Source organism: Terrapene carolina, unplaced genomic scaffold (assembly GCF_002925995.2).
Source record: "Terrapene carolina triunguis isolate 2854851 unplaced genomic scaffold, T_m_triunguis-2.0 Scaffold231, whole genome shotgun sequence".
In the NCBI taxonomy this organism is placed as follows: Eukaryota; Metazoa; Chordata; order Testudines; family Emydidae; genus Terrapene; species Terrapene triunguis.
The window spans coordinates 10812856-10827602 of NW_020664582.1; the positions used below are offsets into that span (position 1 = coordinate 10812856).

Consider the following 14747-nt stretch of genomic DNA (forward strand, 5'->3'; position numbering starts at 1 on the left):
TGCTAAGTATGATACTCTTGTTTATTTGTATGCATCATCTTTGTATTGCGAGTTATAAATGTGTGGTATATTGATATCTCGAACTTGTGCTGTGTTTCTGGGTGACACCAGATGGGCATCAGCACTATCCAGCCTGCTTAATGGTCCATCAAAGGCAATCAGCTGTATAATTAACCCATTGAGAGAAGCCGGGGCTACACTGATGAGTCAGCGGGACATGGCTGTGGACAGGGGACTAGTCCAAGAGCTTTTCCATGCCCATGTGCTTGGAACAAAGGATGTACAGGCCACATGGCAAAGGATATAAAAAGGCAGCTGCATCTTCTCCATTTTGTCTTCAATCCTGCTTCTCACCTCTGGAGTAACTTCTCTACAAACTGAAGGTTTGAACAAAGGACTGATAGACCCATCCAAGCTGTCGATGTGTTCCAGAGGGACTTTACAAGCCAGCAAACTCATCAATGCTGCTAAGAACTTAATAAATAGACTCTGAAGTCATATGTATGGATCTGACTGCTTTGACCATTTAACAACTCTTTTCTCTTTCCTTTCTTTTATAATAAACCTTTAGTTTTAGCTACTAAAGGATTGGCTGGCAGCATGGTATTTTGGGTAAGATCCAAACTAGTATTCATCTGATGATGTGGCTGCCCTTTGGGGACCAGAAGAACATTTTGTATAGTGAGCAGAGTTTTAAATAACTTCTCACTGTACTGGGCCTATGTGCTGATTGGGAGCCTGAGACTGGAATGCGAGAAAGGGGGCTGCATGATTTTTTGTTTTGGCTTCTTGATAACCAGTGTTGGGTGGGGATTAGGAGCACAGTTTGTGACTGGTTGGTGAAAACCACCAGTCTTGGAAGAATCTGCTCTCCTTTTTGCAGGCTGCCCTGACTTTGGCAATTTCATTGCACGCTATCATAGGCACCTCGGGTCACACAGCCTGAATCCATTTTGGACATTCATTTCATTAAGCTCACAGGTCAGGCACATATCTGGTGCTCCTCACCAGGGTGGATGTAGCGGCTAGCAGTGGTGCAGCTTTTCTATATCACATAATGGTTAATCTGTATTGAACATTCAATCCAACCTCCCCCCAAAAACATAAAAGCACAGAAAGGGCCATAACTCACAGAAACATAGTCTGATTTTGACCTCAATTGCAGAAATCTTCTAAATATAAGCAATAATGCAACTATGTGCTCAAAATAGTACTGTTTTGGAAAGTTGGGGAAATATTTAGCCTCCAGTCGATATATTTTATACATTTTCCTGTACATCCTGGATTGAGAACCACTGCTTTAATCAATGGCAAAAAATATGGAAAAATGCATAAAATATATTACCTTGGAGGTAAATATTTCCCACCCTTTCCAAAACAGTATTATTTTGAGCACATAGTTGCATTATCAGTTGTATTTATAATTGGACTTCTGCCAATTGTACAATTTAGAATTGTATTTCTGCCAAGTTTGGTCAAAGTTAGACTCTTTCTATGAGTTATGGCCCGGGTTGGGTTTTTTTCCGATTGGATGCCCAATAACGTTTAAACATTACGTGATACAGAAAAACGGCACTACTTCCAGCAGCCACATCCTGATGTGATAGCAATTCAATTCTTCTAGCCGATGGGTTACCCTAACTCGTTAATAAGACCCCTTTTTAAATCTGGCTCGTAGATTAAAAAGGAGAAGGCAGTGTTATTGTTGTGGCCATGTTGGTCCCAGGATCTGAGAGAGAGAAGGCAGGTGAGGTAACACCTTTGATTGACCAACAACTGTTGGTTGACAGTACACGCTTTTGAGTACACGCTTCTTCAGGACTGGGGAAGGAAGCCAAGTGTCTGAGATAATTACAAGTTGGGGAGATTGTTTAGCAGAAGGGGTAGCATGATGGAGGTGGTCACCACTGAGAAATAGATTGTTCTGTCTAAAAGGGTTGAAGTGGGCAGTTAAGAGTTGCAGGCAGCGTGGTGTGTTAGCTCACTAGAACAATTTGTATGTCCCTGTTGAGTATATGTATTTATATTTATGTATGTCCCTGTTGAGTATATATTTATGTATAAATATAGCAAGGTCATTTGATGCAATAAAAGAAGCGGTGGGGGTGGATAGTGGGTCATAGATTGTTGTAATAAGCCATCCATCCAGTGTGTCTATTCAGTCCGTGATTTTTAGTGTCTAGCAAAGTTATGAACTTAAACTCCCAGGCTTGTCTTTTGAGGATGTTGTGCAGGTTTCCTGAAGACTGATGGATAGAGCGATCGCTTTGTGAAAAGTGTTCACCCACAGGGGATATGGCGTTTTTGTCCTTGATAATTTTTCTCTGTGTTCATTCAAGAGTGTCGTGATGGTCACACCAGTGTTATTTAGTGCAGTGAATGTTGCGATGGGCATGTGTAGGACCCATGGCTCTTGAAAGGTGTGTTGTGGGGGTGCTGATCATCCTAGCAATGGAGAGACAGCTGCAGGTTTGGCATTTCTTGTTTCACTTTTTCCCCCCTCCTTTCCCTCTATGACTGGAGCGGTGTTAACTGGCTACTTCATCTTGAATGGTCCCTTGAAATATTAATTACTTATGCTAAACAATCTGTTCCTCCTTGTGTTTAACTGTGACACTCAGAGTACCTTTCCCAGACCAGAAGAAGAGCTCTGTGTAAGCTGGAAAGTTTGTCTCTCTCACCAATGGAAGTTGGTCCAATAAGAGATATCCCCTCACCCATCTCGTCTCTCTAATATCCTGGGACCAACACAACTACAACAACACTGCATACATATTTTTAGTAATTTTTTAAAATAAAATTACTTGGCATCCGATAATTAAAAATTGCTCCCTTTTGTCCCACAATAATTAAAAAGTAGAGGCCAGATTTTCAGAGCAACTGAGCCCCCACAGCTTACACTGCTTGTAGTGGTGCGGCCACATCTGGAGAGGATTGAGCCTGCTGCAGCCTTGGCTAACACAGCTGGATCCTTTAGAGGAGAGGCTCATGCTTTTAGATTCAGAGGTCCCAGGTGTGATCCCTGCTGCCAACAACCCACCCAGAAGCATTGTGTTACATTAACACTTAGGACAAAGTCAAATCTCAAGAGACCGTTGGAACAGCTTTACGCCGAGAAGTTCTCATTGGCTCTTTCCGCGAAGAAACTTAAAGGTAAACCACTGCCTGCCTGCAGGGAAATAAACGCCGAAGAGGCAGCAAAATAAAACACGAACAGCGTTAACATTCCCCCTGCAGAAACAAGGCCCTCGAGCCTTTGCATCCCCCGGGGAATGAGGAGGTTTATGCTTACGTTGCTGATGGCAGTGAATGCAGACAATCTGACTGAACGGCACTATTAAGGCGTAGTCCCAGTACACACTAAGAGGAAAAAAAATGCAAGAGATGTAATGTTTTAATAATCAGTGGCCAGACTGCCCAGTAAAAGCATAAGCACTGCACTAAATTAAGAGCAGCTTACTCAACTTGGCCGATTAAGTGGAATTTATGGTGAAGTAAAAGGCAGAGGAATTAGTTTAGCATAACATCTACTTCTGGAGCCTGCTGGTTCACAGTCACTGCCCTCCCATGCAAACAGCACGAATCTACTGGCTAAAATACAAGAATCAAGTGCCCAGAGCATAATACGCGAGATGGTTTTGTGCTTGAGATTCAGGACACCTGGGTTCTATTTTGCCACAAATTATGTGTGACAGAAGTCAGGCCCCAGGGGGCCCAATGTCGCACGCACCGATGAAATTCAATGGAAGCAAGGTCCCTCACTTAAACTGTAACAATAAGTTGCACAGGTTAGAAGCTTATCATTGAGATCAGGAGCGTAGTGGGACTCAAAGAAGGACCGGAGCTTCCTAACGAATGCAAAACACTCCTGAGTTATAACGGTAAGAATTAAAACAGCTTTGAAGGGATATGAAACCTCTAGTTGGTTTATGCCCTGAAGCCTAATCATTGCGGGTTAGAAAGAAACATTTCCTAGGGGTACATTCTACCATGACTGCCTACTGCAGGATTTCTCTCTCCTTCTTTTGAAGCAGCAGGTACTGGCTACTATCTGGGCCAGAATACTGGATTAGAGGGCCCACTCTTCTAATCAGGGGTAATCATATCACAGGGCTGCTTTGAGGATGGATTATAAAGTGCTTTGAGATCCTGCGATGGGAGGCACCCGAAAAATGAGACTCGTGACAATGGGAGGCAGACTTTTAGTTCTGCAGCCCTGGATCGCTGAAATAAGACTTGTTCCTTTACAATGGGTCCTAAATCTGGATTATATTGTTTGCAAAAGCATATGATCTGATGTATGCTAGGGTAACAGTGTGTGTGTGTGTGTCTCTGTGATCCAATGAGGCTGTCCCAGTGAGCACAAATTTAAAGCAAGAAATATTTCAACACTGCCACCCAGTAAATCTTACTCATTTTTCTTAGTGTCCAGAATTTGTTTCATAATAAATTATTCTGGAAAATTGCTGAAATATCTTTGCATTTTATTATTACTATTATTTGTATGACAGCACCTAGCGATCCTCATTCAGATCAAGGCCCTGTTGTGTGAGGCGCTGTACAAACATATGGTAAGTGACTGCACCTGGCCCAAACGGGTCACCATCTAAATAGATAAAGCAGACAACAAGAAGGGAACCGAAGGCAAAGCAAAGAAATGACTCACTCAAGAACACACAGCAGGCCAGTGGCAGAACCCGGAAATAGAACCTGGTCTCCTGATTCCTAGCCTAGTGCCCTGTTCGATGGATCATGCTCCCTTCAGTTAAATCAGCACTGTTGCTTATCTCTTACTCCTGTTACAGTTACCTGACGTAGCAAAGGGACTGTTACCTTTTCTCAAGCTCAGAGTCCCTCAGGGTTCCGTTCATGAGCTGATTGGGAGTCCATTTCAAAGTCAAGCTGTCTGCTGACTGATGAAGGGAGAGATAGCCAAGAATTGCCTCCATGTCATCTTTCTGTTTAAAACGATAAAGAAAAGCACATGGAAATCGCGATTTGTGTTATTGAGGAGTAAGTCAGCTATCATGAGAGATCCCCTAACAGGCCAACCCTGTCCCCACAATTAGCCACGCTTATTCAGTGCTTCGTCCACTTCCAATGGCACTTGGACTTAGGCCATTAGCCACCATGATGTTCAAACTCACATCTCCCCCACTAACAAGTAGGGCTCTGGCATACCTGATCCGCAGAAGAGCCGAGCACCCACAAATCCAGCCAACAGGAGCTGTGGGTGCTCAACACCTCTGGAAATCAGAGAGGGATGAAGGATGAGGCTTAAAAGTGACAGCAGGCGCTTTCAGATCCACTCTGGTCCAGTGGACACAGGGTCCTATTCCCAGCTCTACCTACCGTGTAACCTGGGCCAAGGCACTTCCCCTCTCTGGGCCTCCATTTTCACTCCCTCCCTTTTCCTCTCGTCCTTTTCGAGAGCGTAAGCTCGGAGGGCAGAGACTGTCTCTCGTTGTGTTTGTACAGCACCTACTGCTCGGGGGCCTGATCTCAACTGGGGTCTCTAAGCGCTACTATAATACAAACTAATTCACTACAACCTCTCTTTATTCCTTGGCAAGTGGTCTGCGAATAGGAGCGCGGAGAAGGCACTTAAGGCTGCAGAAATGGTAATAAATTAAAGCTCCTGACAGGGCCGAGAGTTTTCTATAAACTCATAACCCTCTTTCAAGCAGCTTCCCTTCCTCTGCAGGTAAGATCTAGTAGCAAATCTGTCTTCTGTGTGTCTGACACTGTCAATTCCCAGCATCAATCCTGGGGGCAGATTTAACACCTCCAAACCCACCAGAAATAAATTAGGCAGACACATCAACCCTGCTAAACAACCTTGTTGGACAGGAGCAAAAAAAATCAAACCCCCAAACTATTCCTAAAACGTGTGCGTCCGTGTCCGTCTACCCTTCAGTGGCTGAGGCGTGCTATTGGAATGATACAAGAGCTTTGAAACAAGTAGCCATTCACTGGTTTCTAAACTATATATTAAATGATTGAAATGCAAAATTATTCTTTGCATTGCAGGGCTAACTGATATAAAAGACTCACCCCCCTATTGTGCTAGGTACTGTGTGTGTGTACACACACACACACACACCCCTTCTCCCCCCCCCCACCCCGGAGAACCTACAATCTAAATCAGGGGTGGGCAAACTTTTTGGCCCGAGGGCCACATCTGGGTATGGAAATTGTGTGGCGGGCCATGAATGCTCACGAGATTGGGGGTTGGGATGTGGGAGGGGGTGAGGGCTCCGGCTGGGGGTGTGGGCTCTGGGGTGGGGGCCAGAAATGAGGAGTTCAGGGTGCGGAGGGGGCTCTGGGCTGGTGCGGGGGGGGGAGTGGGCTGTGGCTGGGGGTGCGGGCTCTGAGGTGGGGCTGGGGACGAGGGATTGGGGGTGCAGGAGGGTGCTCCGGCCTGGGACTGACGGGTTCAGAGGGTGGGAAGGGATCAGGGCTGGGGCAGGGGCATGGGAGGGGGCCAGAGGTGCAGGCTCCAGATGGCGCTTACCTCAAGCAGCTCCCAGAAGCAACAGCATGTCCTCCCTCGGACTCCTATGCAGAGGCACGGCCAGGCGGCTCTGCACGCTGCCCCGTCCGCTGGCGCCACCCCCGCAGCTCCCATTGGCTGTGGTTCCCGGCCAATGGGAGCTGCGGAAGCAGCGCTTGGGGCAGGGGCAGCCCCCTGGCTGCCCCGACATGTAGGAGCCGGAGGGCGGACATGCCGCTGCTTCTGGGAGCTGCGCGGAGTCACGGCACGCGCAGAGCGGCACAAGCCCCCGACCCCGCTCCCCAGCTGGAGCTCGAGGGCCGGATTAAAAGGGCCGGATGTGGCCCCCAGACTGTAGTTTGCCCACCCCTGATCTAAACAGACAAAACACAGTGGGGATGGGGGAACAGTGGTAGACAGAAGTGAGATGACTCACCCAAGGTCATGCAGCAGGTCAGTGACAGAGCCAAGACTAGAACCCAGGTCTCCTGACTCCCACCTCACTAGACCACTCTCTTATTGGAGAGGCTGCTATTAGCATCTGTTTAATGTGGGAGGAGGTCCGTTTGATGGGCAGGGGTATAAACCCATTTAAATTGGCCAATTTGAATCCCCACTTGATCCCATTTCTCTCCTTCCTTTTTCATTGGCAGTACATATCACAGTTTAACTGGAAGGGGAGGTGGGTACCATTAGTGAGGTCTCTGCCTGGGAAAGGAGTCAAAGCTCCACCCAACACCCGGGCTGAGCCAGAAAGGATGGCACTCAGCAACCTTCCATCCCTGAAGGCTCATTCAGATGACGCATCCATCTTCCGTTGAGCCAGCTCAGGATTCAGATGCTGCCTCCGGAGCTGGATGGTCCAGAGGATAAGACACTGGCTGGGGATTCAGGATACTCAAGTTCCATTCCTGGCTCTACCACGCTGAGCCAGCCAGTATTGATCTCGCTCCAGTCACATGAACTCAACACACTTGATGCTCAGATACTTACTGGCTGGACCAAGACATTATTTTTCCCATACAGCAGGTGCGTCCTCGAATTCTGGTGCAAAGACTCCACGTATTCTCTAGCCGAAGCTGCAAATCGGTCTTCTGACATGCTCCCGCTCGAGTGCCGTTTCCGGATCTAGGAGACACGAGAGCCGTGGTTCAGCATGCAGGTTACATGGTACCAGTTGCAACTGTACGAAGAGGCCGCTCGGAGCAGCAGCTCCACTAAAAAGGGCATCTCGAGAAATCTCTTTTTGAATGGACTTACTTTCTGCAGGCCTGGGTCCCTCAAAAAAGCCGCCTCACCCCGGCCAAAGAGGCTTGCTGCTCCCCCCGGCAGGGAATCAGCACAGTAGGTGAAACCCCTGGCATCTCAAGCCACAAAATTTCAAATCTGGATCTCAAGCCTCCCTACATTGGGACGCGGGTAGAGGGGACACTTGGAGCCAAATGGACTTTCCGCTGTGACGAAGGCATGCACAAAAGTGTTCTCCATTCCTGGCAATAGGTGGAGGCTGCCCGTGGGTGTTATCTAAATACCCGTCCACCCTTCTGCCCTTTTGTGGGGTTTCCTTCTGTGCCAACAACAGGGAAGGGGCAGGTTGCAAATACCTACTCCCAGCGCTGGGCGTTTTGAGGGCGAGTCCTGGTGCCCGTGAACTCCATGGATCCGGTGTCTCTGAACCAGCTCATCTGCTGACGGGTCTGTCCAGTAGTGGTCAGCTGTTTTCAGCTTGGTATATTCTAGTGCACATGGCCCAACTAGGAGGACAGTAATGAGAGAGGATCTTAAGAAGAACAGACATTTGTTCACACTCATCCTCCAGGTCAGAGGTTAAACTGAGGCCCTTTCTGCTCATGTCTGGTGAAGCTAATGATCTCACAGCACAGGTTATAACCTTGATGTTCGGGCCAAATTCCCTCGCTTAATAAAGCAGGTGCTGTTAGGAGACTGCAAGAGAAATATTGCTGAGCACATAATACACAGCCACTGCACGATTAGTACCTCCAATTCCCTGCTGTGGGACACCACACCTAGAAAAGTGCTTTAATAAAACCAAATTCCATTCTGCTTTATCATCAAAGCCAGCAATCAAATAGTAAAATAAGATGATCTGTCTCCATTCCCCCCCTGCTTCAGGGAAAATGCAATAAGCAAAAAACAAAACAAAACCCTAAACCCCCCCCGGAGCGAACAATGAAAGTACTTACCAAGGAGAGAAGCTAGGATTGGTCCATAAACAGGATCTGCCAATAAAGCGTCTCTCTCGTAATATTTGCTAGGAATAAAAAATAAAAGTGGATTAGCGTCAAGTGTTGGTATTTTCAAAAGCTCCCAAGTCACGTAGGAGCGTGAGTTCCATTGACTGCCACAGGTACTTGCTCCTGAGTCACACGAGTGCTTTTGAAAACGCCATCCATTGCTAGCTCCTAGCACAGCCTGCCCAAATAGAGTCAATACCCTCAGGGGAGCGATACACAGCCGTGCGCATTCTCCAGCGCTGCAGGCCAACTCTTCGGGTTTGATCCTGCGGACAGGCACTCCGGAGCATATTGTTATTCCCCACAGTCCTGTTGAAGTCACTGGAAGGGTAGCGGGAGTAAGCACATGCCCGGGGGTAAAAGTTTGCAGAAGGAGAGGCTCAGTTTTGAAGCAAAACCTTATTAAATAGTAATTCTACAGCCAAGCGATCATCCCAACGGCAGCTGCAGACAATTGAGTTACCTGGGTCTCTTAGACAGGCTCAACATTAAGGTGATCACAACTAAAAGGGGAAAAAAGTGATTTAATCTATTTTTAGAATATGTTTATATATAAAATTATGAACAATTTTTTTTATGTAGACTTGAAGTCAACCATTGTCGCTCCGCTCTTAGCACAATACACAAGAAACCCACAGATCACCACACTTCGCTCCACAGATCCAACAACCACCCCAGACACACGAAGAAATTCGTCATCTACAGCCACGTAGTCAGATACTGTAGAGTTTGCTCTGACGAGAAAGGCTGGGATCACCCTAAACACACTTAAAAATTGCCCTCACAAAACAAGGACACTCCACCAGGGAAGTAGATCGCACCATGGAATGGGCCCACGCCCTCCCAGGAAAGCCTGCTTCAATACCGAAAACAATAACAACCCACTGACCACACACCCCACTGGAACCCATAGGGGAAATCATCAAGCAATATTTGATGGAAACCACATCCTGAAAGAAATATTTCCCAACCCCTCTCTTCTGGCCCTCCACCAACCTCCCAGCCTTGCCAAGCTCATCATGAGAAGCAAGCTCCCGACAGACCAGGACACAGCAACTCAAAGCAGCACCAGACCCTGCCAGAACAATAGATGCAAAGCCTGCAGACACATCTCCCCTGCTACAATGATCCATACCCCCCACAACACACTGTTCAAGGTCCATGGGTCCTACACACGCCTATCACAACACATGGTGTACCTCATCCCGTGCATCAAATGCCCCAATAATAACTATGTGGGTGGAACCAGACAACCACTATGCTCTTGAATGAACTCACACAGAAAATTATCAAGGACAAAAACACCGTAGCACTCTTGGGTGAACACTTTTCACACAGTGATCACTCCATATCTGATCTTTCAATACTTATCCTCAAGGGAAAACTCAACACCTTCAAAAGACGAGCCTGGGGACTTAAATTCATAACTCGGCTAGACACCAAAAGCTTTGGACTTAACTGGGACACTGGTTTTATGGCTCTTTACGACAACTTGTAACACACCCACACTGCCTGCTAACCTTTAATTGCCCACTTCATTTTAAGAGGTCTCCTACAGCATGTGTGAACCCCTTATGCTTAACAATCTGTCCCAACTTGTATTTACCTTCCCCAGACCTGAAGAGCTCTTTGTGGTTCGAAAGCTTGTCTCTCTCACCAACAGAAGTTGGTCCAATCAAAGATTATCTCACCCATCTTGTCTCTCTGAACATAATATCATTTTGCTTGTATCTTCCACTAGATGGGGCTCAAATTCTATGCTATTTCCGATTTCCAAAAGGCGAACACCACTAAGCCACCAAGAAGTGATGTAATCCCACTGATCAGGAATATTCTCTCGCTTTAAAGAAAACTTTTCAGCATAATCGGCATGGACTCAAATACAGTCAGCAAGGAAAACACAATACAAAACAAAGAGACAAGACACCCCCCATCCCAGGTCCAGGACCTGGATCGGGAACAGGTACAGGACTAGACTGGATTGGGAACCAGTTTTATTGAAAGAAGATTGGGTTGTCCAAGTCAGGCACCCACAACTACATGTGCTTGCATTGCACCAGATATGTATATCTCCATGCTTCGTGGGCACCTCGCTGGCCAAGTGCCGGTGCAAACAGAGCACCTGCTTTGCAGAGATAATTTAGGCAATCGCGCTCACCTAACTTTGAAGATATGGCCCCAAATCTTGTAGATTGAGGAAGTAACCATTATACTCCTGAAAGAGGGGTGCATTTCTGCAGCATTGTGGTGTGTTTGAAAGAGATCGTGGGCCTCACTCATGCTACCCTGCTATCAGGGGGAAAACCTGCTTAACACAGGAGGAGAGTTAGCCCAGAGTTCTTGAACCAAAATACTCCCATGCTCCATACGTCTCCAACACACAAATCACAAATGGCTGCTTAAGCAAACTGGGATCAGATGCCACCAACAGAATAGTTTTCTTTGAACATCACAAAGACCTTTCTCTTCCCTCTCAACAGGAAAATATATTATCTTCTGACCTGCTGCCAAGGAAAACGTAACCCAGACTTTGGAAATACGGCAGGAGAATGACAGAGTCTATATACTTTAACTGCCCCTGTGGACTCCCGCCGAATACCATTCTCCTTTGCACAGCCAAGCATACATCTCCATCGATCAGAGCAGCACTGAGAGCAAAGCAAGTTACATCCTCAGTGGCCGCAGAAGTGCTCTCGTTTTGTGACTAGCCTAGGCCAGGCCTCAGGGTTTCCACCGTTCCTTTCTTCTGAGGCCACCAAAGTCTCCCCAGTATACTCCTAATTCTACTGCGTTAGCTGTGGGGGTGGAGGAGACGAGGTGAGGACAACCTCGCTGGGGAACCCAATGCAGGAGGAGACTTGAGTAGAATGCCAAAGAGCTTGGCCATGTCTGCTAGAATCCAAATGCATCACTTCCACAAGGTGCCTGAGCTCTCTGCCAGCCTTGAAGGGGGAAATCTCCGTCACAAACTTAACCCTTCCAAATAAAGGCAACATGTCGTCACAGGACTGACCTACCCCAATCAGACCTTCCTACCGTTTTCTAAATTTTCACTCCTCACCTCCTTTTGCTCCCTTCTCCCCTTTCTCCCTTTCCTCCGCAGAGGGCACGTGCTCCCCTGGCACGCTACAGCTTCTTGCTTATGAGTCTCAAAAGCACCTAAATGACTTCGGTGCCTAATTCTTATTGCAATTTGCAAGTCAACAGAACTTAGGTGCCTACGTCACTTAGGGCAGTGGTTCTCAACCAGGGGCACACGTACCCTTGGGGGTACGCAGAGGTCTTCCAGGGGGGTCCATCAACTCATCTAGATATTTGCCTAGTTTTACAACAGGCTACAGAAAAAGCACTGCCAAAGTCAGTACAAACTAAAATTTCATACAGACAATGACTTGTTTACACCGCTTAATACACTATCCACTGAAATGTAAGTACAATATTTATATTCCAATCGATTTATTTTATAATTATGTGGTAAAAACAAGAAAGTCAGCAATTTTTCAGTAACAGTGTGCTGTGACACTTCTGTATTTTTAGGTCTGATTTTGTAAGCAAGTCGTTTAAGTGAGGTGAAACTTGGGGGTACGCAAGACAAATCAGACCCCTGAAAGGAGTCCAGTAATCTGGAAAGATTGAGAGCCAGTGACTTAGGGTCCTTTGATAATTTTACCCCTAGACTATAGCCAGCTGACATTTTGCAACGTTTAAAAACAGTAGTAAATATATATATATATATATATATATATATATATTTATTTTTTTTTTAAATGTGTACGATTTTTTTTACTGGTTCTTTGAGCTCTCCCGCACGGTGACATTTAACTGAAACTTCAAAACATTTTCACAATGTTTCAGAAACAAAATACAAATTGTTGGGGAAATTCTTTTTTAAACTTTTTTCTGCTCAGCTCTGAGTTTACAGATGGGACACGGACGACATTCGCGACTGCAAAAACACGGCGCACCTTGGTCCCACAAACAAAACCTTTGCACTGCCAGCTGTTTGTTCCCCTCTTTACCTGCAGTTGTCCACCAGGTACTGGACGATTTTGTCCAGCACTTTCTCAATCAAGGCTGTCCGCACCCAGATGTGTCTGATGGCCTGCGGCGTCAGGACAGGCGTTTTGCTTGAGGTAGAGCCCTGCCTCTTGAGGGATCCCTGGCCATTCGGCTGATTTTTCCTGCAAAAGGGAGACAGTGAAAGTTGTTGGAGTGCAGATTTTTACGTTGACAGAGCTCTGCGTGCACATGTATTGGAATATACAATGTGCATCAGACGAAATCAGATGTGAACACTGTGTTTTATGTTCACCGCTGCACTGGGGCTTTGGGGTTGTCAAGGTTCCCTCCCCACTCTAAACTCTAGGGTACAGATGTGGGGACCCGCATGAAAGACCCCCTACGCTTATTTCTACCAGCTTAGGTTAAAACTTTCCCAAGGCACAAATTCTTCTTTGTCCTTGGAACGGTATCGCTGCCACCACCAAGTGAGTTAGACAAAGATTTAGGAAAAGGACCACTTGGAGTTCCTGATTCCCCAAAATATCCCCCCAAACCCCTTCACCCCCTTTCCTGGGGAGGCTTGAGAGTAACCAAGGTGAGCACAGATCAGCCCCTTGGGTTTTTAGGGCACTAAAAACCAATCAGGTTCTTAAAAACAGAACTTTATTATAAAGAAAAAGTAAAAGCAGCACCTCTGTAAAATCAGTATGGCAGGTAAGTTTACAGGGTAATACGAGTTAAAACACAGAGGATTCCCCTCTAGGCAAAACTTTAAAGTTACAAAAAACAGGAACAAACCTCCCTCTTAGCATAGGGAAAATTCACAAGCTAAAATAAAAGATAATCTAACGCATTTCCTTCCTATTACTTACAATTTGTAATCTGATTTAGATGCTTAGTTCAGGTCTGGCTTTAGGAGATGTATTCTCCCTGCCCTGGTTCCTCGCTGACCCAGATAGAACACACAAAGGGAACAAAGCAAAAACCTTCCCCCACAGATCTGAAAGTATCTTCTCCCCTCATTGGTCCTTTTTGGTCAGGTGCCAACCAGGTTATTTGAGCTTCTTAACCCTTGGTAAAGGGGGGATTTTTTGCTACCCTTAGCTGTATGTTTATGACAGGGGCGCTGGGATCCAGAATTTTATTTAGCCCATTATGAAGAAAGGGCCAAAAGTGATGAATAATTTGGGGGATAACCAGACAGAGGTTTTAAAGGGGCCTGATTTTCAGGGGCCAGATGTTTAGTACCCTCAGAAAATCAGGTCCCTTGAAGGCATCTCAAGTTGAAACCCCAACTACTGGGACACTCAAAATCATTAGTCACTTCGCAGGGACCTGTTTACAAAAAGTCAAATCTGAATCCACAGGCAGTTTTTGAAACCCCCCCAAATGTGGGGGCATTTGGGGTCCCATCCTACTTCCCCACTGTAGATTGGATCCATTAGATTAGATAGCAGGTCCACTGAACCCGGAGGAGCTGCTCTTCTGGTCTGGCTGAGACTGCATCCCAACAGAGCAAAAATCTAAATGTTCCAGAGAATCAACTGCCTAAAAGGCGCAGACGTTTATTTCTAATCAAATGTAACTGCAAACTTCACTTAGTCCTTGTAGAGCTGCAGGAAGGACCGTAGAAAGGATGGATGCAGACATTCAAATAGTAACGTCTGGAGACTCATCAACGGCATTTCGACAGTATCCTCCACCCTGAAGGATCTCAAGGTGCTTGGTCAGCTGTGTATGTGACAGCCACCATCTTGGGCAGATGCACTGGGGATCTCCAGCGCTAATAGCATGAGCTGCTATAACTTGAGTTTAAGAGCCAAAGATTTCTAGTTGGAGCCATAAGACTCTAGATTCCCTGTGGATCAGGCACAGAGGGGGACCCGTAACAAATACTGACCAATGGGTTAGACATTCATCCAACACCCAAAATGCAGCCACCTCTGGGATGGAAGGCGGCAGCCCCATGAATAACTGGAGCACAGCACGCTGCACAA

General features: G+C 46.4%; 1 protein-coding gene across 3 annotated transcripts in view; it reads right to left on the reverse strand.

Annotated features, from left to right (window-relative positions):
• Window positions 1-14747, reverse strand: part of SGSM2 (small G protein signaling modulator 2) — a 134814-nt gene that overhangs the window by 32883 nt on the left and 87184 nt on the right. For all 3 annotated transcript variants that reach the window (XM_026656482.1, XM_026656481.1, XM_026656480.1), the window contains exons 4-9: window positions 12768-12929; window positions 8698-8765; window positions 8102-8247; window positions 7487-7621; window positions 4834-4958; window positions 3293-3360 (exon numbers count right to left, since the gene is read on the reverse strand). In XM_026656482.1, coding sequence (XP_026512267.1) covers window positions 3293-3360; window positions 4834-4958; window positions 7487-7621; window positions 8102-8247; window positions 8698-8765; window positions 12768-12929 — 704 coding nt within the window. The remainder of the gene's footprint in view (window positions 1-3292; window positions 3361-4833; window positions 4959-7486; window positions 7622-8101; window positions 8248-8697; window positions 8766-12767; window positions 12930-14747) is intronic.